Source organism: Cherax quadricarinatus, chromosome 44 (assembly GCF_038502225.1).
Source record: "Cherax quadricarinatus isolate ZL_2023a chromosome 44, ASM3850222v1, whole genome shotgun sequence".
NCBI lineage: Eukaryota > Metazoa > Arthropoda > Malacostraca > Decapoda > Parastacidae > Cherax > Cherax quadricarinatus.
In genome coordinates this window covers 31,400,515-31,427,596 of record NC_091335.1, presented here as the reverse complement: position 1 = coordinate 31,427,596, position 27,082 = coordinate 31,400,515, and the positions used below count along the sequence as shown (strand labels likewise).

Below are 27,082 nucleotides of genomic sequence, written 5' to 3'. Positions count from 1 at the left end.
TTTGAAATTTTGTTGTATAATTTCAGGCTTTCTCTCGCCTTTACTTTATTTATTTTTGCTAATACATTGGTTATCACTTGTAGGGTTGTTCACTGACGTTCTCACTAACACTGGTTGCTTCTAGCTGCTAAAACACGCCCTAAAAGCACTAAGATTCCCGGAGCCTGGCGCTTATGACCCACTACACAGTGTGTGTATGTGTGTGTGTTTAGGTATGGGCGTATCTCTTAGACGTAAACGAGGGATGGTTCAGTGGTTGGTTGGTGTTAGGATGTAAGTGTGATGACAGTTGGATTAAGTGTTGTGGGGGGTTTTCGGTTTATATTTTTGCGTACGTGTCCCATGGGATGATGGCTGCATTACTCTCTATGTATATGTAGCCTAGCATATGCTTGGTCACTTACCATCACACCCATGTTAGAGGGTGGCGGTATATATTTTTTAGAGGTAATGTACGCATGTATGCTTAAGGATGCTTGGGTGTGGTTCGTAGTGATTGTGAAACTGTCGCGCTGTGACAGGTTATATGCTCATGTACGGTTAGAAGAATGTATGACAGGGTCATGTGTAATGACGAGAGAAAGTGGGCGGTTGCCCAAATGGGGGGGAAGAGGGTGGGTAAGGAGTGTCGGAGAGACTGAATTTGCACCTTGACAGTGTCTCTTGTATACACCTTTGTTTTGCACATTGACTTTTGTGTAATGAATAGGTTGTGATAGGGTAGTTTTTATTTATGTGTTCACATTAGGTTATGGAAGCCAGTGCTGTGAACTTGATTTTGTTTGATAGCCTTTACTCTACATGATGATATATCAATGTATGTGTACAACAATATGATAATTCAGTAATTGTGGCCAGTGTATTTGTCGGAGGTGTGTGTACCTCAGGCGGAGGTGTGTGTACCTCAGGCGGATACACATACTTCTGTATGACTTACTCCCAAGAAAGGGGTATTTATTAGGAATGTGCGTTTCTTTATACAATGATATATGTGTGATGTTTTCTGTATTTACACCTCCATGAGTTTGTTTTTTGTCAGCTGTACGTCACACCTATGTAGACATGAGACGTAATAATTTTGTGTTTTTCTTATATATACTCAAAGGTCGCTTGGGTGTGTATAGTGTACTTGATGGTCTTTCTTGTTCATTTGTCTGTGACGGGTTTCTTCTCCTGTGTCCAACAACGTGTGCATGTGTGATACTTTATGTATGTATTTACTGTTCTGGTTTAGAAAGACACGCAAGCAAACACTATGACATATTTATTAGAAAACGTTTCGGTCCTGGGACCTTGAAGTGATCAAGGTCCCAGGACCGAAACGTTTTCTAATAAATATGTCATAGTGTTTGCTTACGTGTCTTTCTAAACCAACTTGTCGGTATTTATTACCAAGGTTTATACCATTTACTGTTCTCAACAGTTTTGAACTATATATATGTATTATGTCTGTATAAGATATGCTCTCAATAAAAAAAATGTGGTGACAATACTTTGATTGCCAGTCTGCTTGTTAAGGTAGGGTCAGTGTCTAGCTCCCGCTATTCCCCCCCTTTTCCCACCCAGAAAGGTGACGTGTGGGGCTCTGAGCAAATGGTAATCACTTGACTTGTAGCTCCCAGCACAACTGTGAATAAAAGCCTCTGCACCTATTCTAGTGGATATATTTGTTAAAAGCTTCACTTTTAACCAATTTTAAGACATAGTTCATTCTGCCTTGATTTCCATGTGCTTTTAGATAATCACCAAATGGCTCATGATTTGCCAGTGACCAAACACTTGGCCCATCGTAAGACGTGGCATAAACTCAAGCACACTTATTTTTGGCCAAGCATGTACTTACAGGTTTCAAAGTAGTATAGTTCTTGCAATAGGTGTCAGATGCTTACTGCACAAAATACACACACTATTATTTCCTGAATCTAAAACTTCCCTCCTGCAGAAACGAGATACTCCACCATAGAAAAGGAATGTTTGGCCCTTGTGTGGGGTATCTCCAAACTTAAATTGTATTTACTGGGAAAAGAATTCATTTTGGAGACGGATCACAAACCTTTGATATACCTAGTAACTTTTAAGGGAACCAACAGTCGCCCCTTGAGGTGGACATTGGCACTCCAAGCTTTTAAGTTTCATATTGTGCATATTTTTTTTTTATATTTTATTTAAAAAACATTACAGCTTAACATAAAATACAAATTTAAAAAGAGTACAGTATGATCCTCAATCCTACAGAACATACACTGACAAAATTATACCAACACAGTTTAACTGACACAAAGAGGTTACACACATACACTCTCAAATATTACCATATGACAGATGTAGCATTAAGAAAAAAGGGAGATCCAAACCCAAACCTCATTAGAAACCTTAGCAAGAACATACCTTACAGGTGACCACAGTAACAGGGCCAAAAAATAAATGGCAGTATATAAACATCCATTGAAACGAAACCTTTCAGGTTTATATAGTTAAAAGAAAATGACTGTGACATATGGCAAAGGCTGACAACCTTCACATTAGTCAATAAAAGGAATGACCTATATCATAAACTTATTAAAACAAAATCTTAAGCATTCACATATACTTAATAAATATTAAACATTCTCTTCCACAGGGTGAGCACATTATATAAAGTAAAAGAGATAAACCCCATTTGTCAGGGTAATGCGTGAAGGACAACAATAACACATTTCATAAATAACAACAAATTAACACCTCAAAATGCGATACACATCTCAAAACAAAATAATATTTGAAAAGAATGGGTAAACTTGACCATATTTCACGATAAATCTAACAATGACATAACGTACAGATAACACTCAGTACCAGGGTCAAAATATGAAGTGTATAAACATCCATTGAAACCCAGCCTTACAGGTGTAGTTTACATAATATTACTGTGACAAAGGTTCATTTCATTAGAAAGAATGTTCACTATAAAATATATCCATTAATCACAACCTTCACATTAGTCGTATAAACGAGTGACCTACATCATAAATTTGTTAACACGAGTACAAACTCTCTCCTAACTAACCCCCGATACAGGAAAAAATCTCTAAAACATACATACGTTTCCCACTACAAAACTTTAATGAGTCATTACAAAATTTATGGAAGTCATTAGGTTTTTGCCTTCATATACAGGATAAGCACATTATATAATGCTAAAATAAAGTCAATACACTCACTACAAACTCCCTTAATCAGGGCCAGGCGGGAAAGAAATGACACAGTATACCAAACAGACCTTAAAGGAGAATATCATAGCATACAACTCCATCACACAATACATAAATAACATAACAAAATAACCTCTAATTGTGATACCAATATCGCACATGAAACATGCACAATAAAGGCTATACACATACATTCTACATAGACCCAAAAAGCTCCTGCAAGGTCTTACATCTATAATCTTAACACCATTCACACTTAATATATTAAGAAGGTCATGACGACCCTGACACATCAATCACAGAATTCTCCATACATTATTACATAATTACTTGACTTCATCACCTTTGCTGTCTGTACCCACATGCATGCTACATACACTTATGCCACGCATCTACACCTTCTATACCCACATACACCTCACTCTCACACCCCCCAGGAGGCGACTCTACTGGGACCCCCTGACTTTCCTCTTCTTATATGTAATCCTCCCCCCCCCTTACTCACTCAGCCCAAGTCGCAGATTCATGAGAAACCCTAATGTTAACATTCTATAACCTTCCGAAAAATCCTGCATCCACCTCCTACCATACAGTTCCCTGTTACGACACATCATACGATAAACCGTAACCACAAGTACCTGCCTCCACACCTCACAAACCCCCTTTCCCCTCATCACCCACGATATATATATATATAATCCATCATTATATAATCCAAAGCTCTTGTGACACTCTCGTCAAACCCTCCCACATCTAGGCTTAGTGCACGCAGAACCAACACCCCTCGGCCCCCCGCCCTCTGTACCACCCTACTTAACCAATGCCTAACACCCTCCAGCTCCTCACAAAAGTATGCTGCATGGAATGCCGTCTCATCACCCCCACAGATTCTGCACCTCCCACCCACAATTACCCTTCTGGTTCTTAATACCTCTCCTGAGGGTAGTATGCCTTGCAGAAAATGATACATTATCTCCCGCACCCTAGGATTTAACTTCAGCTTGCTAAACCTATACCAAATACTCCTCCACGCGTACATGGGGAACAATCCCTCAACTGGTACAACAATCCTCCCTGCAAGCAACCTACACAAAACCCCTATTCGAATTTTCCTCGGTTCTCTAACCAACACCAAAGCCCTCAAAACATTTTCACATTCCCTCATTTCCATACCACCACACATCTTACCCAACCTATCATGTACTTTTTCAGCTGCCCCCCTTCACTCCCTCGTGCAAAACCTCCCATTTAAGAAACACACATTTAACCCTCCTTCTCAAATCCATCAACCCCAACCCAGCCTGGCACACAGGTAATATTACAACCTCTCTCCTCAGCCAATCGCAACTTAAACCCCACAAAAATTTAAACACCCATCCCTGAATCACCACAATCACCGTCCCTGTTATTGGGAACACGGCTGCTACATGCCAAACCTTACTATACAATAGTACATTTATTACAATCGCTCTTTGCACGAGGGTCAGATGCTGAGTTCTCAATGCACCCAGATGCCCCAGGATCCTTTCTAACAAGCTATTTGAGTTTTCCTTTCGAGCATCGTCCAAGTCATCCCTATATATACCACAAATTTTTAAAAACACCGTTTGTTTCCTCACAACGTTACATCTCCCCCCCCTCTACCCAATCACCCAACCCCATGACCATTGACTTCTCACTATTTACCTGCATCCCTGTTGCACTTCCAAACAATTGCACAATATCATCCAAAACCCCCAGTGCCATCCCTTCCCAAACCAGGACTGTTGTGTCATCTATGTATCCTATTATTCCATGCCACACTTTTCCTACCTCCCTCCCTCCCCCCCCCCACTCTTGTTACATACACTACATTCAACCATTCTATAGAAGAGGTCCTGAATGCACGCAAACAATATTTGTGACATGAGACACCCCTGCCTAAGTCCCCTACCCATGACAATCTCCTCGCCCAACCATCCATTAATCTGGACCCTCATCTTAGCTCCTTTGTACAACGTAGTTACCCAATTAACCATTTCTTCCCCATAACCCTGTCTCCCCTTTCCACTCTGTCATAGGCCCCCTGCCAGTCTAAAGCCAACAATGCCGCCCCCTCCCCCCCTTTTGACTCCACAAAACTTCTTAGTATCCCATGACCTTCAATCATCGACCTTCCAGGCAATCCATACTGTGTTTTCGAAACCACTCTCCCTACCACACATTTAAACCGATTACCCAAGACTTTAGCAAACAACTTATAGTCTTCACATAACAGCGATATGGCATGGTACTCCTTGAAGGTGTGCTGCCCTTTATCCTTCGGGACCAAGACTACAACTGCTGTTGCTTGCTTGTTCCCCATCACACCCTTCTCCTTCATCTGATTTAATAACCTAACCATGAAACCCCTTATTACCTCCCAATGTTGTAGATAAAATTCAGCCGGGAGATCGTCTATTTCAGGTGCTTTGCCCTTCCTCTTTCCCTTTAAAGCCAATTCTATTTCCTCTTCTGTTATTACCCCTCCTAAAGCTTTCCTATCACTATTCCCTAAATTACACGTCATATACTCACTCACCTTCTCTGAAGCTCAATCCCCCACCCCCCCCACTTGTCCAGTACCTTTCATACCATTTATCCGCATACGTACACATTCCTTTCGTAGCTCGTATCTCCTGACCAACCCTATAACCTCCCGCCACCTCATGTACCTCTAACCTTGGAATGGCCATAACCTGCTGCCTTTGCTTTTGATGACGCAACACACACGCTGATGGCTTGTCTCCCCAAAGCACCTCCTCTACCCCTGCCTGCACCCTTACTACCTGAAACCTCTCATTTTGTAACTCCCTCAGTCTCCCCTTGACCTCGACAGTTTCATCCATAGGATAGTTGCCCCCCACAGCCCCCCGCCCATAACAACCCCTTAACCTGTTTTCTAAATAATTTGAAAGTTCATATTTTAAATTATTTATACGTTTACCCTCCCTCACATATTTCCTAATCCTTTCCTTGGCTATACAATCCCACCATTTCACGGCATCTTCCACCCCCCGTGCGTCCTCACTAAGCTCCTTACATAGGACAGAAAATCCCTCTAACCCCTCATCACTCAATACACATATATTTAATTTCCAGTAACTCCTGTATATTTCTGCAAGCGCCTCCCACCCTACCTCCACTAACACTGCTCTATGATCTGACAATGCTACTTCAACAGTTTTGAAAGATTGCACTACAACCCCAAGAGAAAGATACACTCTATCTAACCTCGCTGCATTCCCTCTCATAACAAACATATGCTGTCTCCCCCCCCCTCAAATGCGTCTCGTAACCGAATATCCCTCATTAAATCTCTTAGGGTCACAGACACATATCCTGCCCCTTTTGGTTCCACGTTGGCCCTCCTAATAATGCAATTCTAGTCACCCCCTACTATTGCCACCTCCGGTAATGCCCGGAAGAAAAATACAAGGTCCTCACACACAAACTGCTACTTCACCTGTACGTTATTCTCTGCAGTTGCGTACACGCTTACAAAGGATACACGTTTGCCTAACCACCAACCATCCACATGCAACACCCTTCCCCCTCCCCCCTCACTTCTCTGCAAAACAAATGGGCTCACCTCCTTAATTAGTATACCCACCCCTCCTTTCAAATGGGCAGATGGAAACCCTGAAATCGTGCCACCTCCAGCACCCTACCCTCCTTAATATTATGCTCCTGAAGGAACACAACATCCACTCTAGATTTATTCAGAAAAATTCTAAACCATTCTCTCTTCACACTATTGCAAAAACCATTAACATTTACAGTCATACACCGGAGGCCCATTAAAGTTTCCACCCCTGCCTCCTCTCTTCACTTTTCCCATGGGCACCTGAACTTATGGATCCACTTGTCACCTTCACACTTCCCTTTCTCTCCCCCGCTTCTTTCAGTGCCTCCTGTCGTGGCCACCACTACCTTCACCTTCAGCCCACGTTTGCTTCCCAGGCCACTGCGCTGGCGTTACGACATCATCCGAATCTGAAGCAGCGGTCCTCTTCCTCGTGACAATCAGATCCTCCATAGCTTGGTCTGGGGATGCCTCACAATGTACCTCAACCTCCACTGTACACTGTTTCAATGATTCTGGTGACACCTCTGCCACACTGTCACTCCCGTCGTCCGGGTAGTTCACCAGTCGTTGACGTACTTCAGCTGTCAACTCATCATCTACCACCTTCCCAGGTGCGGCCACCTCCTCAGGTGGTGACAAAGACTTCAGCACCTCAGCTAATTCCTCATCAATTTCCAACACTTACTCCTGTACTTTCCGCTCATCACTATCCTCTGGAAGCATCTCTGAGCCAGTTAACTGGTCGAGGGCCTCACCCTCTCCCCAGCCTTATGCGCCTCATCCACTATCTCACTCCTTAGACGACCACACCCTCCTTCATGTTGCTGATCCCCACCTGCTTCCTCCATTGTAGCAGAGGAAGCCTCTGCCTCTGGGCCAGGAGCTCGTTGCCGCTTCCCACATGTTGAGAATTTTGGCCTTACCAGCTAAAATATAATTTATAACTATATATAATGAACACTTAGCTGATAAATGACAGCAAATCGTCTACACAGCCGCTCCTGCAGACGAGGTCTAGAAGCTGTCGAAACCATCACAACATTGGGCTGTCAAGAGATACAATTTGTAAGTATAAATTACCCCTAGGGGGTGTTATGCCAGCATATTTCATTCGATGATGGCTGACGAAATACCTACTTGTTTGGACTCAAAAGTCCACACCTTACTGCCGATTATAGGTTGATTACAAACTCCTTGTGACTCAAGAATTGCGCAATCCCCCGATCTACAAGAAATTCGTAACATACCTTGCTCTTTGTAACGTGAGCTATGGTGTTCTCAACACCTTCGACAGGTATCGGTGACTTGATAGAAGCTGAAGTGTCCTTGGATGTCCACGTCTTCCATTGTCTAGGAAACGCACACTGGTACACTATGTTCCACAAGATTTGTCTTTATTGTTCACAATGTATCACAAGAGAAGCTGATCACACTTCTCTTAAGTGTTTGTGTTTGAGACACTTTGTTCACACTAATGCACAGATCAGTATCCTGGCATCAGTGTCACTCTCCATAGAGTCAAAGATAGTCTGGCATCACCACACTGCCCCAAGCCATCACTGCCCTAGCACAAAAAAAAAAACGCTGACCTAGTACCTTGCATCCTTGTCACCTCCTCGATGAAGCAAAGCAGAATGTTTGTTTCTTGCTGTCTTAAGCGTAGACAACAATGTACACTATTTTTACTATGGTAATAAAGTGGGAGCAGGATTTTCCTTAATTGTCCTGCTAAGTAAGAGATGTACTGTCTCTTATAAAAATACACTTTGCAACACCGCTGCAAGGAGCAGAGGTCACTTGACTACGTGGCATAGCATCTGTGATCAATTACTCACTCTAGCAGTAAACAAGATGCTCGCCCCTTCTGAGGGCTTGGCCACTCAGGGCTGAAAGGGCTGAAGGGGCTGAAAGGGCTGAAGGGGCTGAAAGGGCTGAAGGGGCTGATACTCCCCTCCTGGAGAAAATTTCTCCACACTGGGGGGCGGCGGAGGTTCGCTGCTACAGGTGAACTATTCATCACTTAACATTAATTTAATTTTCTCACTCGCCACCACTGCTGCTTGTCTTTTCTGAACAGCTTTAGTCTGTGTGGTTTCTGGAGAATCACTAATTTTGTTTTCAACACTGTGTAATTCTAACGGCACTAGTTTATTTATTGTCCGCTTATTCACTACACCTTTGCTCAAAACATCAACTGTCCTGATGATTCCATTTGCATCAGGATATATGGTTACAATTTTTCCAAGTGGCCATTGGGACCTCGGACCATCATTGTCGATAATCACTATGTCACCAGGTCTTAAGGACTTATGATTTTCAGGAACACCAGCTCCATAGAAGTGTTCTCTCAATGAGGTGAGATAGTCTTCTCGCCAAATTTTCTCCCAACGTTCAATCACTTTATTAAGGTGTTTAAATTTACGTTTGAGTTGCTCAGGTTCGAAATAAGTAGGATCCTCTATGATTTCTTTATCATTCATGGGAGGAACAGGTTCGAGCCTTCTGCCATGGAGTAAATGAGATGGACTTAACACTTCTAAATTGTCCAGATCATCGGTAACATAAGTTAGAGGTCTGTTGTTGACTCTATTTTCTATTTCAGTCACAACTGTACGGAATTCTTCTAAGTCTATTCTCTGACGATGAAGAGTCTTCCTTAAACAACGCTTTACAATGCCGATCATTCTTTCATAAAATCCGCCATGCCATGGAGATTTAGGAGGAATGTATCTCCAACGACATCTGCGTTGATTCAGCATCTGTTGTACTTCTGGTTGATCAAAGATCTTGCTTATATAAGCAGCACCAGCAACAAAGTTCGTTGCATTATCTGAAATCATCAGTCTGGGACATGCCCTTCTGGCTGCAAACCTTCTGAATAATTTGATAAAAGTTTCAGCAGACATGTCAGTGGCTACTTCTAGATGTACTGCTCTAGTTGTAGCACAAGTGAACAAACAGATGTACACCTTGATGGGAACTTTGTCAACTGTTTTGGTTAAAATTATTGGTCCAGTATAATCTACACCTGTCACCTCAAATGGAGTGATATGACAAACTCTTTCAGAGGGATATGGAGGTGGACCTGGATTCTGACATACTCGCATATCGTAGTAACGACAAGTAATACAGTCCTTTATTTGTTTTTTCACACTTTGTCGACCTTGAGGTATCCAGTAGGATTGTCGTATATGACAAAGTGTGTCAGCTACCCCACCATGTAACACGTTACTGTGGGCGTTCTGCACAATCAGTTTTGTCAGCCAATGATTCTTGGGGATCAATATTGGATGTATGGCTTCTTTAGGTAGTGAAGAATTATGAATTCTTCCTCGACATCTCATAATCTTTTCTGAGTCGAGATAAAGTCCTAAAGAATTAATCATAACAGGTTTCTTTGGGGATTTATCTTGTGTTTCTAGAAATTTATATTCTGTAGAGAAAACGTCTTTCTGTATTAGTTTCACCCAGTATTTAATGGGTTCAAGACATTCATAATCAGGTTTTATTCCTTTAATGAATTCAAAGACAAGAGCTGTAACTCTTAAGAGTTTACCCAAAGATGAGTATTTAGATCCATCAATGACTATTTCTGTTGTGTCTACAGTATTTACACAACTTATTTCTGCTGTGTTCAAGCAGACTGTTTCTTCTGGCATAATGTGAGCTTTTTGCTGAGGCCAGTTATTTTCATCAGAGAGCCAGTTCGGTCCGTGGAGCCATAATTTATTATACACAAATTTCTTAAGTGGGACACCACGCGACAACATGTCAGCTGGATTCTCTTGGGTAGAGACGTGAAGAAAGAGATAATCTCTCTGCATCTCTTTTATTTCTGCTACTCTGTTCTGTACATAGACCAACTTACTCTTATTATTTCTTAACCACTGGAGAACTGCCTCATTATCACTCCAGATCACGGTTTTCTCAATAGTGAGATGATCAAGTACTTTGTTGAGATAGACAGCTAATTTTGTACCTACATAGAGTGCTGTCAGTTCCAATTGTGGTACTGTTCTGACCTTCAAGGGTGCTACCCTGGCCTTTGAAGTAATTAGTGTACTTCCTTCAGCATTACTCATGTAAGCTACAGCGCCATAACCTCTGGTTGACGCATCACAGAACACATGTAATGTGTACTTGTTTCCCTCTTGACCTATTTGTCTGGGAAGTTTAATTTGATGAAGTTGTTTAAACTCCTTGGATATTTCATCCCATGCTTGACTCATTTCTAGAGGCAAGTTCTCATCCCATCCAATTTTGAGTTTCCATGCATCTTGCATAAGCATTTTACCTTTTATGGTAATTGGTGAGACGAGTCCTAGAGGATCAAAACATTGTGATACCTCTGACAGTAAGCTACGTTTAGTGAGTGTACTGCATGATTTATTGTTTATCCTTTTGAGACTCAAAGTATCTTCCTGTGTGTTCCAGTTAAGTCCCAGCATATTGTTGCAATCAGGAATTTCAGTTTCAGGGAAATCTTCTTTGATAAGTTCCCTTAATTGCTTTGAATTTGTATTCCACATCCTTAGAGGCATATTTGCTTCTTTCATCTCCTAGTTAGCTTCTCTGTATAAGGATTTCAAATCCTCCTCTTTATTCACAGTACCTTGAAGATTGTCCACATAGAAACTTTTCTTTAAGATTTCTTTGAAGGGACTTTCAGATTTCTTCAAATGTGTATTTAGAGTAGCTTCTAGTAAGAATGGAGAGGATGTTGCACCAAATAATACTGATTTGAAACGATAAGTTTTCACAGGACTTTGAGGATCATGTGGATTTTCAGGCCACAAGAATCGAGTATAATCTCTATCTATTTCTTGTAGTCCTACTCTCAAGAAAGCCTTGGAAATATCAGCCGTGTAGGCATATGGGTTTGTGCGAAATTTCATAAGCACGTCTCCAAGCTTCTCAGTTAGTGAGGGCCCGGTCATCAGACAGTCATTAAGACTTGCTACATCTTTATTTGCACGTGCGCTGCAATTATATACAACACGTAGTGAAGGGGTTTCAGAATATTTTCTGACTCCATGGTGCGGGAGATAATGAGCTTCTGTCTTCAACTTATCTTCGACTATTTCCTCAATGAATTTATTGTCCAACTGTTCTTGTATGATATTATCATAGACAGTCAGTAGCTCTGGATTCTTCCTGAGCTCATGTATTTGTGCTTTCATCTGTCCGAAAGCCATGCGATAATTGCTAGGCAGATGTGGTGGATTTAATTTCCATGGTAACCTAACCCAATACTGTCCATCTTTATATTTGACAGTGTCCAAATATTGGTTATAAGTCTGAGACTCTTGTGGGCTTGGTTTATTTACATCAATACCTATCGCATCTAAATCCCACAACTTATCAACTGGTTCATTCATTTCTTCCAGTAATGATAATTTTTGCTGTGGTACATGATCAGCGGTTATTCTCGTAACTAGTACATTTTCCACTGAATCAATATCAGCTTCTTTCCCACTTTGAGAGGGAATGGGACCACATATCATGTGGCCTCCTGCTGTTTTCAGTAAGTGAACATCATGTTTACTTACTATATTTTGCACAAAACAGTGATAATAATCACTTCCAATGATTAAATCAATTGGACTAATTGTGTCCGTCTGTATGTCAGGACAGGCTAACTTGACCTTAGCTGCTTTCAGTGCTGCAACTGTTTCTTTTAATCCCTGGATCTGCACAGACTTAGGCAAATCATCTACTACCACAGCTTCTACTGTCTTTTTCCTGTTTCCTAGACCAACAGTGATTCTGGCTAGGTCATATGTCTGTTTACCAGAATTGTGGAAAAAACCAGCTATATCTAACTGTATTTTGGCATAGGGTTGTTTATTCAGTTTCTGCAACACTGATCTTCTTATGAAGGACCTTTGTGAGCCTTGATCAAATAGTGTTAGCACATTGGTTTTGTGTAATTTATTAGATAACTCAACTCGAGCTATCGGGAGAGCAGTTGCTTTAAACTTATCTCTCACATTTAATGCTGTTGCTTGTTGACTTCCTGATTCTGTGGAAGTCTGCTGCTGTTCAGCAAAAGTATTTGGGCATAATGCTGTATGATGCATACCCTTGCATTTAAAGCACTTCTTCAGTGAGCATTTTCCTCCCTTGTGTTCACCTAAACACTTGATGCATCTTTTCAGCTGATGAACATGTTGTTTACGTGCCTCCATTGATGTGTATTGACTACAATACTGTGCCCAATGTGTTCCATCACAAAGTACACATTTTGGAGAACGTTTATGTATGACAGTCTGTTTACTGTCTATTGTATTCACAGCTTGATAAATGCCTATATGGGATTTCCCATTATGTGGTTTAGTGGGAGTAGTTATACTCTTTTTATACTGAGTTGAAGGTTTATTATCCACGGGATTTGTGGATTTTTCATCTTGTCTCGTTGCTTGCATGCATGAAACTATTGTTTGTAAACCATTGCTAATTTCCTCACAAGTGAAATAGCGTTTATTGAACATAATATTTAATCGTTCAATAGTTTGTGGTGACAACTTATCTTGTACAATACCACTGATAAACCAATCACATTGTCTTAGGTCATATTTAGCATCTAGAGATCTGAGACTATTGTCTAATGTAATTCTAAATGCCTGTAAGTCTGAAAAACAATGTTTGGGTGGCTTCAAGCTTGATATTAAGACTGCATGTCTAACTCTAGCCTTGTCAGCATCGAAGTAATTGTCTGCTAAGACACGTAAGACTATTGGATAATTGCCTTTGACCACCGAAAATGACTTAATCAGTTCATAGGGTTCTCCCTTCACAAGACATTTAAGGTAATTGAACTTAGCAATCTCATCTATGTCAGTTCGTGAATTTACTATGGATTGAAAACCACTAATGAATTCTTCATAATTATGACCTTGGAAAATAGGTAATGACAATGTAGGTAAGCTTGGTAATGGGACACTTGTTGTTGTTACAGGTGTAACAGGTGTTTGCCCACTAGTTATAGTAGGTCTCTGTGACAGAGTTTTGCGGCAGATAGCCTGTACTCCTGTCCACCTTAATTGTTGATCACTAAAAGTATCCAAAACATTTTTAATTTCATCCTCAGATGGATCTGATTCAAGAAATTTATTTTCATAATGTGTATAGTCTGAATTAATTATTTCCAGACGCTGTGTAAATAATCCAAACTTGACCTCAAGATCATCAAAATCTATGTTTGTATCTTGAGTTAATCCTAGACAGACTGAAATTAGATTTTCTAATTGTGTAATCTTAGTCTGTAAAGACTGAAACTGAGTTTTCAAACAAGCCATTTTAATGGTATACTGAAAATTCTAGCACCACACTTAGAGTGTTTAAAAAACACTGTACTGCTATAAACAGCTGAGTTTTTGTTATGCTTAAGTCAGCAATAATCGAGTCAGACACTACTGACCCACTAAGCTTAACCTCAGGGTCAATGACCATGAAGGGTACAGGGTACATGTGTCTGGTGTTTATGGCTTGTTTGCTGTGTCAGCCTGACACGATGATTAATCGTAAATAATGTTATACACTTCATTCACTATACACTATAAATGTCACTGTATAACTGTAAATCACACGTGAATATTACTTACACATATATAAATTTCACTGTTAATATATATTTGAAAGCTTACACTTTATATATAAGTTCCTTTAATATAACAGGTAGATCTATAAGAAACAAACTTTAACACAATCTTGTCTCTTAATTTCTGTCTATAAACATTATAAACACTATGTGTATATATACACTCAGACAAACAACATCACTTGGGTTGCTGTTGTCTTAATCAGCATTTTCTCGAGATTGGAGCAGTGGGTGCAGGGTGTGGGTGAGTCACCCAGCTCCCGTTTTCTTTGGGTGTCCGCTGGGTGAGCGCCCGTTTTCTTTTGGGTGAACGCTGGGTGAGCGCCCGTTTTCTTTTGGCTCCCCATTCTCTGTGATTGAGTCTGGAGGGACTCATTTATACTGATTTATATTGTAAAACACTAGTTTTACAGATTTTTTCGAAGGACCTTGGCTCATAGGTTATTTGTACACTGTAGTACAACATATTTGGACCACAGTGTGGTCTTTATCCGGTTCGAGCACGACCAAAATTCTGTTGAGAATTTTGGCCTTACCAGCTAAAATATAATTTATAACTATATATAATGAACACTTAGCTGATAAATGACAGCAAATCGTCTACACAGCCGCCCCTGCAGACGAGCTCTAGAAGCTGTCGAAACCATCACAACAGTGGGCTGTCAAGAGATACAATTTGTAAGTATAAATTACCCCTAGGGGGTGTTATACCAGCATATTTCATTCGATGATGGCTGACGAAATACCTACTTGTTTGGACTCAAAAGTCCACACCTTACTGCTGATTATAGGTTGATTACAAACTCCTTGTGACTCAAGAATTGCGCAATCCCCCGATCTACAAGAAATTCGTAACATACCTTGCTCTTTGTAACGTGAGCTATGGTGTTCTCAACACCTTCGACAGGTATCGGTGACTTGATAGAAGCTGAAGTGTCCTTGGATGTCCACGTCTTCCATTGTCTAGGAAACGCACACTGGTACACTATGTTCCACAAGATTTGTCTTTATTGTTCACAATGTATCACAAGAGAAGCTGATCACACTTCTCTTAAGTGTTTGTGTTTGAGACACTTTGTTCACACTAATGCACAGATCAGTATCCTGGCGTCAGTGTCACTCTCCATAGAGTCAAAGATAGTCTGGCGTCACCACACCGCCCCAAGCCGTCACTGCCCTAGCACAAAAAAAAAAACGCTGACCTAGTACCTTGCATCCTTGTCACCTCCTCGATGAAGCAAAGCAGAATGTTTGTTTCTTGCTGTCTTAAGCGTAGACAACAATGTACACTATTTTTACTATGGTAATAAAGTGGGAGCAGGATTTTCCTTAATTGTCCTGCTAAGTAAGAGATGTACTGTCTCTTATAAAAACACACTTTGCAACACCGCTGCAAGGAGCAGAGGTCACTTGACTACGTGGCATAGCATCTGTGATCAATTACTCACTCTAGCAGTAAACAAGACGCTCGCCCCTTCTGAGGGCTTGGCCACTCAGGGCTGAAAGGGCTGAAGGGGCTGATACTCCCCTCCTGGAGAAAATTTCTCCACACCACATGCTGCCACTATGTGATCATATTCCCCACATAGTCTGCATGTACGTCTTTGCCAGGTGTACGAAACCATGACCTGTGTCCTGAATTCCTGAAGGTACACGAAGGATGGTATGGGGTGTTGTAATGTAATTTTTAGGTTAAAAGAGCCTTCCGGCAGACCTGCATAGGCACCCGTCACCCATGTACCATGCTGGGCCGAATGAACAGTACCAGATTTCTCAAAAACTCTTCTGATGTCTGTCTCATCAGCATCAAAGGGGACATTACGCAGTTTAATCCATGTGTAATGCCTGGATGTGTTGATCATCCTCACCCAAACAGCTGGTGTTGCATCAAGACTTACATTCTGAAAACGGATGACCAACGATTCATAGACCGTTGCTATGAGCACTTTCACAAAAATTCTATGTGCTACCCCATATAACTCTCCATCCTGAATTCCATACATCTCTCTGATGATCTTAGGTAGTAATACTTGCTCTGAAACTGGCGTTATTGCCGCTCAGATAAGCTCAATGCCGACAATATTGATCCTGTGTCTATGAATGAACGCCATGTTGACTAATAGTAGTTCTCCTGGTTTGACAGCAGAGGCGCCACAGCACCACCTCACACCACTGCAGCCAGGCAACTGAGGAGCATCTGCGCAGTAGGTCCACTCAGCCCAGAAGTGAAGAGGACAATGATTGTGTATATCAATGGTTCATCCAATTATCTCTCTGACTGGTTAAGTCGTGACAGTAGAAGATTTGGTGCCTTACATAAGTCTTGGTATGGGGGAGTGTGAGGGTAAAGTTCAACAGACAGGAGTAGCAAGCGAGTATATGGTGACGATAGTTTGATTGCCAGTCTGCTTGTTAAGGTAGGGTCAGTGTCTAGCTCCCGCTATCCCCCCCCTTTTCCCACCCAGAAAGGTGACGTGTGGGGCTCTGACCAAATGGTAATCACTTGACTTGCAGCTCCCAGCACAACTGTGAGTAAAAGCCTCTGCTCCTATTCTAGTGGATATATTTGTTCAAAGCTTCACTTTTAATCAATTTCAAGACATAGTTCATTCTGCCTTGATTTCCATGTGCTTTTAGATAATCACCATGTTTTTTAAATACTTCACTTGTCATGGAGAGTGATTTCTTAGGCAGTGGGTAACCTGCGTCTCTTTCTAGCTTGGAATGTCAGCTTGGGTCATCTGGTAACCAAAGAAACAGTGTTGAAGGAGACGAACTTTACTTAAGTTCTTAGACGTCACCATTTTATCTGCATACCTAAATGTAGTCAACCCCAGGCAACTACCTCTCATCTTTGCAGTGGTGAAAGACCTGCATTTCTATCATCTTGATGGACTATTCAAGGCTAGAGACTCTGAAGAAATAGTCGTTGGGTTGTCACTCAACATCTGTGACCCCCCCATCAGCAACGGCTACAATTTCTACATTACACAGTGTCAACAACATCAACCAGACACCCAGTCTAACTGTACATATTAGCATTGAATTCAGATATTATTTTTATATTTCATTTTTCATTTCTCTTTCAAGTAGGATAAAAATTCATATTTAATTGTTTTATATTTTCATTTCTAAATAATAAGGTGTTTATATTTGACTGTTATCATTTTTTTCTATTCATTAATTTTCCTGAGAAGGAGCCAGCCTTGGTAATACTTACTGAAGTTGTTACAGGGCTGATTAAGCCTTCACAGTTTGCAAAGTGAGTTGAGGTGCAAACCTTTATGGATGAAAATCACCCTAACACAGCTATTGCAAGCCGTGCTGGTGACTATTACAATGACAATGTTGTGGCCCATTTTAAGTAAATCTTAAAGGAACGGGAGGTACAGACCTCTATGGACAGATTTGTTGTGAGACAGAGGTCCAGTGGCTCTCAAGCTGGTCCTAGTGGCATTTAAAGAAGGGAAGTAACCCTTCCATTAGGACTTGCTACCGCAAGTCCTAATGGAAGGGGATTCCCCTTCCATAACAACTTCCACACTCTCCCCTCCTCCCTTCCGTGTGTTTCTTTCTACCTGTTGTCTATGTTCCCCATCAGTAAAATGGGTACCTGGATGTTAGTCGACTGGTGTGGGTCGCATCCTGGGACACTGACCTAATTTGCCCGACATACGGAGCCAAACAAGGGGCTTTCTATATAGTAGTATGTCATGATGTCAGCTAGGCCTGTACACCATGTACATGTACTTGTAGTAAATAAAGATTGTTATTATTATTATTATTATTATTATTATTATTACCAGATCTTCAATAAAGGTAAGTGTCATGTATTCTATTCTTAGTAGAGTAGTAATTGTGCATTCTTTCTTCAGTTTGTATTAAAATTAATATTTCATGTGGTAATTTTTTTTTTCATACTTTGGGGTGTCTTGCACGGATTAATTTGATTTCCATTATTTCTTAGGGAAAAATTAATTCGCCTTACGATAATTTCGGCTTACGATGAGCTCTCAGGAATGGATTAATATTGTATATATATTATATATATTATTGTGACCACGAATGAGTGGTATTGATCAATAACAACACTGCACTAACCAAGGACTCGAACCCATGCTGCATTGGCCTGCCTCATGGTGGGCGAAAATACATGACTGTTTTCGCCCACCATGAGGCAGGCCAAAGCAGCATGGGTTCGAGTCCTTGGCTAGTGCAGTGATGTTATTGATATATATATATATATATATATATATATATATATATATATATATATATATATATATATATATATATATATATATATATATATATATATATATACTTCAGAAAAGGACAGTTCACTCCTTTTATATAAACAATACAGAAAACCAGAACCAGCTCATTAATATGGACAATTATACATAGATCAAATATAAATACCCGTATAATCAAGACAGACGTCTTGAATTATTCCACAAGATTACCCAAACTAGTTATCTGCTAAGAAATATTCTATATTGTCCCATATAAGAGATTAACATTCTAGAGAGTCAGGGGAGATTGTATTCACGGCTGAGGGTCTGAACCTACTGCCTGATAGTGACCGTATACCCCACAAGAGGTCGGTCAGGTGAGGTAACCCGGTAGCTAAAATACACTCTGGTCATTTACCCAGTACATCAAGACAATTGCACAATTACTGACAAAATCAGATTCCAAAAATAACCTATATTATTATTATTATTATTATTATGAAAAGAGGGAGCACTAAACCAACAAACATACATATACACATTATTATTTACAATAATAATTGAGAGTGAAAACCTTATGCACGTGATATCAGATAATAATATATAGTCGGACAACTTTATTTTAGCTAATAATAAAGCAGTTTGCAATATAATATTGCGTGAATTATTGTAGCCAGGATTTTCTCAATTAATGGTGTTCAAGAGTACAACATGCAACATGTGTGTTGCAAAAGTCAACTAAAATGACGGGAACAATGGGCTAGTAACCCCTTTTCATGAAATAATTATTAAAAATAATAATAAGAAGAAAATTGTCAAATTAGAATGTGGGGCAGAAATTTGTGGTTATAGGAGGGCGGATGCAGGAGGAAAGAGGAGTGATTGGTGGAATGATGAAGTAAAGGGTGTGATAAAAGAGAAAAAGGTAGCATATGAGAGGTTTTTACAAAGCAGAAGTCTTATGAGAAGAGTAGAGTATATGGAGAGTAAAAGAAAGGTAAAGAGAGTGGTGAGAGAGTGCAAAAGGAGAGCAGATGATAGAGTGAGAGAGGCACTGTCAAGAAATTTTAATGAAAATAAGAAAAAAAAATTGGAGGGAGTTAAACAAGTTAAGAAAGCTTAGGGAACAAATGGATATGTCAGTTGAAAACAGAGTAGGGGAGTTAGTAGATAGGGAGGTGGAGGTTATGGGTAGATGGCGAGAACATTTTGAGGAACTTTCAAATGTCTACGAAGAAAGGGAGACTGTAATTTCATGCACTGGCCAGGGAGGTATACCATCTTGTAGGAGTGAAGAAGAACAGGATGTGAGTGTGGGGGAGGTATTATGTAGAATGAAAGGGGATAAAGCAGCTGGAACTGATGGGGTCATAACAGAAATGTTAAAAGCAGGGGGGGATATAGTGTTGGAGTGGCTGGTATTTTTGTTTAATAAATGTATGAAAGAGGGGAATGTACCTAGAGATTGGCAGAGAACATGTATAGTCCCTTTATATAAAGAGAAAGGGGGCAAAAGAGACTGCAAAAATTATAGAGGAATAAGTTTACTGAGCATACCAGGAAAAGTGTACGGTATGGTTATAATTGAAAGAATTAGAGGTAGGGCAGAATGTAGGATTGCGGATGAGCAAGGAGGTTTCAGAGTGGGTAGGGGATGTGTAGATCAAGTGTTTACATTGAAGCATATATGTGAACAGTATTTAGATAAAGGTAGGGAAGTTTTTATTGTATTTATGGATTTAGAAAGGCATATGATAGAGTAGATAGGGGAGCATTGTGGTAGATGTTGCAAGTATATGGAATAGGTGGTAAGTTACTAAATGCTGTAAAGAGTTTTTATGAGGATAGTGAAGCTCAGGTTAAGGTGTGTAGAAGAGAGGGAGACTACTTCCCGGTAAAAGTAGGTCTTAGACAGGGATGTGTAATGTCACCATGGTTGTTTAATATATTTATAGATGGGGTTGTAAAAGAAGTAAATGCTAGAGTGTTCGGGAGAGGGGTGGGATTAAATTATGGGGAATCAAATACAAAATGGGAATTGACACAGTTACTTTTTGCTGATGATACTGTGTTTATGGGAAATTCGAAAGAAAATTTGCAAAGGTTAGTGGACGAGTTTGGGAGTGTGTGTAAAGGTAGAAAGTTGAAAGTGAACATAGAAAAGAGTAAGGTGATGAGAGTATCAAATGATTTAGACAAAGAACAATTGAATTTTAAATTGGGGAGGAGGAGTATGGAAGAAGTGAATGTTTTCAGATATTCGGGAGTTGACGTGTCAGCGGATGGATTTGTGAAGCATGAGGTTAATTATAGAATTGATGAGGGAAAAAAGGTGAGTGGTGCATTGAGGTATATGTGGAGACAAAAAAGTTATCTATGGAGGCAAAGTAGGGAATGTATGAAAGTATAGTAGTACCAACACTCTTATATGGGTGTGAAGCTTGGGTGGTAAATGCAGCAGCGAGGAGACGGTTGGAGGCAGTGGAGATGTCCTGTCTAAGGGCAATGTGTGGTGTAAATATTATGCAGAAAATTCGGTGTGGAAATTAGCAGGCATGGACTTAATAAAAGTATTAGTCAGAGGACTGAAGAGGGGTTGTTGAGGTGGTTTGGTCATTTAGAGAGAATGGATCAAAGTAGAATGACATGGATAGCGTATAAATCTGTAGGGGAAGGAAGGCAGGGTAGGGGTCGTCCTCGAAAAGGTTGGAGGGAAGAGGTAAAGGAGGTTTTGTGGGCCAGGGGCTTGGACTTCCAGCAAGCGTGCGTGAGCGTGTTAGATAGGAGTGAATGGAGACGAATGGCATTTGGGACCTGACGAGATGTTGGAGTGTGAGCAGGGTAATATTTAGTGAAGGGATTCAGGGAAACTAGTTATTTTTTTTGTAGCCGGACTTGAGTCCTGGAAATGGGAAGTACAATGCCTGCACTTTAAAGGAGGGGTTTGGGATATTTGCAGTTTGGAGGGATATGTTGTGCATCTTTATACTTACATGCTTCTAAACTGTTGTGTTCTGAGCACCTCTGTAAGAACAGTGATTATGTGTGAGTGTGGTGAAAGTGTTGAACGATGATGAAAGTATTTTCTTTTTGTGGATTTTCTTTCTTTTTGGATCACCCTGCCTCGGTGGGAGACGGCCGACCTGTTGAATATATATATATATATATATATATATATATATATATATATATATATATATATATATATATATATATATATATATATATATTCATAAACACTGATCACTGGCCAAAGGAGACACGAACCTACGAACATTGGAACAAGGTACGCAGTGCTATACCATTCTCACCACGCTGGACAGTACCTTGGTACCTAGGACAATGCTAGACGTTGATTCAAGGCAGCCAGCTTTCAGGGAGAAGTCTTACAGCTTTTCATCTCATCAACTGCATGCATCGACCAACTAGAGATTTTAACAATGCAAGGAATTTGCAAGAGCAGGAGAAATATACACAAACACTGATCTCTATGTTAGCATATTGTGATGGAATGTACAAACTTAATACTTATTTAGTAGAGTTAATTGTGCACAGTCTTACACCAGGATCGTATACAAAATCCGCTGGTTGTTCCTGTGTTAATTACCATGAAATGCAATTAGATAAAAGTAAAGTAACATATTTAACGAAAAACCTTCGGGCCGACGGCAGTTTTTAATAAAATTATACAAAAATAATAACTATAAAGTTAAATATTATAATGTGACTACAAAAACAATAAATGCCCTGGGTACTTACTTGCAGAGGTGGGGCAGCAGACCACTGGAAACTTTCCAGAGGTGTTGCATTTAACTGTATTTTTATGGCGGTAGGTTCTCCGAACACTTTCACACTCGCGAATGTCAACACACCGGCCTGGGCTCCCATTATGCAGAGTGCAGATACCTGGGATCAAGAGATTTTATGTTAACTACGATGGCACATTCAACATTTTGGGATTAAAGGCAAAAATAGAAGGAGAAATGAATGAGTAATGCTTTTCAAATTTGTTGTGTCAGAGATGGTGGCCTCTGATGCAGACAGAACACAACAGTTATTAAAAGCCTTGTAGCCCAGTAAGAGAGTGCTGGACCTGCTACCACTCTAGTAAATTTTGTAACCTGTAACCATACGTGTCTACCTATATAAGTAGTTGAGCATAATTTTTTATTTTTTTTTATTTAAAAACTTACACAATACATAATTGCACACTAGCATAAAAATGTTGTCCAATAAAAGAACCAATGTCAAAACTTTCACAATTTACAATAGCAACATAATTTATACCACACCAATCCAAAGAACACTAACCCCCTACACTCTGATAACACTCACTCAAAACCTGCTAAGGGCAGGATGAGAAACCCTCGCCGCCACACAACTGTGGCACAACCCTCTACCCCTTAACTTAGATTGTAACGAAAACACTTTTCCCCAATATACAGATACATGATATGAAAACACTACCATTAAACAAATTTATGCAGTATCATGTTATTATAAGACAGTTTATACCTAACCATGTTAGTACCTGCATACTAACCTACAAATGCCTTAACATCATCCATATACACTTTCACAAGTGCATTACCCCACCTTAGTTACAGCTACCCACAAAGGAGTTGTGCTGTTCGAGTCCAAAAGGTTTACAATCTTTGTCAATCAGTAAAAATCCTTCAATCATTATAATACATTTTAACAGTGATGGTGCCACATCACCATACTTTTTTTATATTTTATTTAAAACGTCACAATAGAAAAACATCCGTCTTAAATATTAACAAACAGGTATCCAAACAGTAAAACATAAAACACAGTTCCTGAAAATGGAGATAAGAGCTCTGTGTCCTAAAAGGTCCTCCTAGCACTAACAACAGATTTTAAAGACCTGCATTAATTACTCATAAAACCCCTATTCCCCCCACCATGATAACTACTATATGATCGGATAGCCGGACCTGTATCATATCTTTTCAAATACATAATTTACAATACATAAAACAAAATGACAAAAGAACATACCAACTATCAATGCTCAAAGGCTATAAATACCATGCAAACATGGATTCCAATACCTGAATTAACATTTCACTTAGACAAAAGTCCTTACAGACATATAATACACAGTTTCCTATAAACCATCGAACACAAACCCCGTGCATCACCTTTAATTATCAAATACAAGTTCCCCTTTAAACACCTACCCTGACCATCCCCTAAAACTCTACCACACAAAGGTGCCCAACTGTAATCATGTCACTAAAGGCTTACATTACACAGGACAAAACCATGACGGTATGAATACCAGATTGAACAATACTGACCTAGATATGTAACGAAGTGTCACATGATACTGGAAAATATAATTATGTGAGACACCAAATTTGATTTTTTTTTTCTTAAAACCAACACTTTTTCTTAATATATACTCTGAAGTACGCAAAAATAACTAGTGGGTACACCCTATATGAACTCAATGTAGTTAGTATAATCCTACGTTCCAAAACACTTTCTCTATCCCATCTTTAGACCTGATACTTCACTTGAACTCTCCTTTAATAACTCTTGTTTAAATACAAAGCTTGAAGTGATACAAAAACGGGCTTCACAAACCTTTCTCTCGCAACATACATGACAAACACAACCACACTTTACATGCCCTTCCAATCCACACAATTTCTCTCGAAAACCTTACATCCGACTCTCCCCCCTCAAAAAAAAAAAAAAAAAAAAAAAACTAAAGTGACCTCTCTTAAAGAGAAAACAGTCCCTTACATATAATTAGTTCGCCAAAATAATGAGTCCATTGACTGTAATTTTGCGGTATGACTCAGGAAAAAGTGCTTTCCACTGTTAAGTAAGTAAGTAAGTAAGTTTATTCCTGCAGACCGTTTGATATATACCTGCCGCAATTGCCCTAATTGTAATCCCCCCCCCCCGTGTCTCTCATTCCCCAAGAAAAAACAGGAAATCCGCCACAACGTACATAATAGTCCGTCTCACGTCCTCAGAGACTCCTCGTATCTCAAAAGACATTCGTCTCTCAACCCTTGAGTAGAGAGGACGTGTGCTGCTGCTACCCCCTGGTGTTGACTGGGTGCAGTAATATTTTCACAACATGGCGCAGGCTTGTCGCCGGCGGGTTAATACAGTCTGTATTGAATTAACCAGTGGAGCTATCACGGGGCCGTCTATGGAGTTACTTCTACCAGCAATAATTAGAGACACCTATGGCGTTGCTACTGAAGAGATTTGTGGACTTGCCTTGAATGGCACGACGAGGATATTTCTTAAATTCAATTCGGCGAGTATGTATGAGGCAGTGGTGAACAAGTTTCAGGAAGTGGCCATACCTGTGAATCATGCTGTCACGGTGAGGATGCATGATGTATCAAGTTACTTCACTTGGGTGAAGATCAGGAATGTGCCATTCGAGGCGGATGCATCTGACATAAGGTTCGCCATGAGTAAATATGGGACGGTACACACGGTCACTGCAGGAAGGTGGTCAGCTGGTACGTATATGGGCATACCTGAGGGTACGTACTCTGCAAAGATGACGATACGACATCCTATACCGTCGTATGTGGTGATGGACGATTTCAGAACTCAGGTATTTGTGACATATGCAGGGCAACGACGCACTTGTCGTTTGTGCGGGTCGTATGAACACCTGGCAGCGCAATGTGGTAGAGGACGTGGAGACAACGACCTGCAACAACGAAGAAACGTAGAGGAGAGGAGAGTGGAGCAAGAGCAGCCTTCTTCGACACTGCCTCCGCAGAGTGCGTCATGGAGTGAGGAGGTTGAGAGGGCAGAGAAGATGGCAGGTGCTACGAGTGGGGGGGAATCCGCTTCCTTGGACGTGGTTCAGGCATTGGAGGAGATCATCGCGGAAGTGAATGATAGCAAGGAGGAAGCATCGATAAGGACGACGCTTGTGGATATTTTGGGCACGGGGCCTTATCAGGAAGAAGGCACGGTCCTGGATCTTGAGACTACTATGGAGGACGGAGGGGCAAAGATAGTTCGTTCTAAGGTGTGTGACAAGGCTGTCTTGTTGGTGAATATGGTGGAGATTGAGGTTCATCGTGGTGATGAGCTTGTTGACGAGATGCAGGTCGAAGGTACGACGTGAAAGCGTGCAGCAGCGCTTTATGATACAGATGAAGTGCTTACGCCCGCACAACGTTCAGGGAAGAAAACATGGGCGGATGTCACGCAGAGGGGTTCAAAAGACACTCAGAGACAGGATCGAGTAAGAGTGCACAAAAAAAGGGGGGGGTAGGGATAAGAGTGCAATGAGGCGATCAAGTGACAAAAAGGTTGTGTCAAGAGGGAAACCTTCTTTGTCAGTTTTAAGTGCTTGACATTGAACATCAATGGTTTGAGGTCGCAGAGAAAGTGTGAGTGGTTTAGGGAGTTTTTGGAGCATCATGGTGTTGACGTTGTGTTCTTGCAGGAGCATAATTATAGACATGGTTATAAGTTGAAGGTGGAGGGATATAAGGTGTATGTTAAACATGCAGTCAGATTGAAAGGCGGTGTGGCTATATTGGTAAAGGAAACTAGCCCGTTGGTTGTCAGGCATTGTGAAGGTGGGGAGGGGAGGGTGATACGTGTGGATGGATTATGGGGTCAGGTACAGATGACGTTGGTGTGTGTGTATGGCCCGGCAGAGGGTGACGTACGCGTTAAGAATAAATTTGTGAGGGACGTGCTGGTTTACTACTTGCGTGGATTGCCAGGGGTAGCCATGATAGGAGGTGATTGGAACTGTGTGATAAGGCGTAAGGATGTGGAACCGAGGGGGGCGGGGCATTGTATGGGAATATTGGGAGAATTGTTATCAGGGGTGGGTTTGATCGATATCTGTGGGGGGGGGGGAGGTAGAGCATACATTTATTAGGCGTGGGTATGCTGCTAGGCTCTATCGTTTGTACATCCCCAGAAGGGTAGTAATACATAGGTGAGGGTGTTGGATGTGGTATTTTCTGATCATAGGGGTGTTATGGTGGATTTGGGTTGGGAGGGGTTGCCACGAAGGGGTAGGGGGTATTGGAAGTTAAATGTAAAGTTGTTGCATGAAGAAGAATATAGACAGTCATTTAAACAGTTTTGAGAGGGGTTGGAGGCAGAAGCGCCTGGGAATGGTGATCTGGTTAGATGGTGGGACTCGGTGGCGAAATCAGGTATTAAGGATTTTTATGTACGTAGTGGGGGGGGGAATATAATAGGTTAAAGTATGGGTTTCAATCTTATCTTGAGGGGCAGTTGAGAGCTTGCTACGAACGTGGGAGGGTTAGTTACCCGGTGGGAGATATTGAGGGATTAAAGGAGAGCATTAGGGATTTGCAAAATGAAAGATTTGATGGTGTACGCATTTTGGCGGGGTTGGAGGAGGTGCTATAGGGTGATAGGCCATCGGCGTGTGTGTTGAGAGGACAGC

The 27,082-nt window shown here is 40.8% G+C and overlaps 1 protein-coding gene across 1 annotated transcript in view; it reads right to left on the bottom strand.

Moving 5' to 3' along the window:
* Positions 1 to 27,082, bottom strand: part of LOC138853978 (venom protease-like) — a 170,066-nt gene that overhangs the window by 92,081 nt on the left and 50,903 nt on the right. The window contains exon 2 of the mRNA XM_070094223.1: positions 22,393 to 22,539. Coding sequence (XP_069950324.1) covers positions 22,393 to 22,539 — 147 coding nt within the window. The remainder of the gene's footprint in view (positions 1 to 22,392; positions 22,540 to 27,082) is intronic.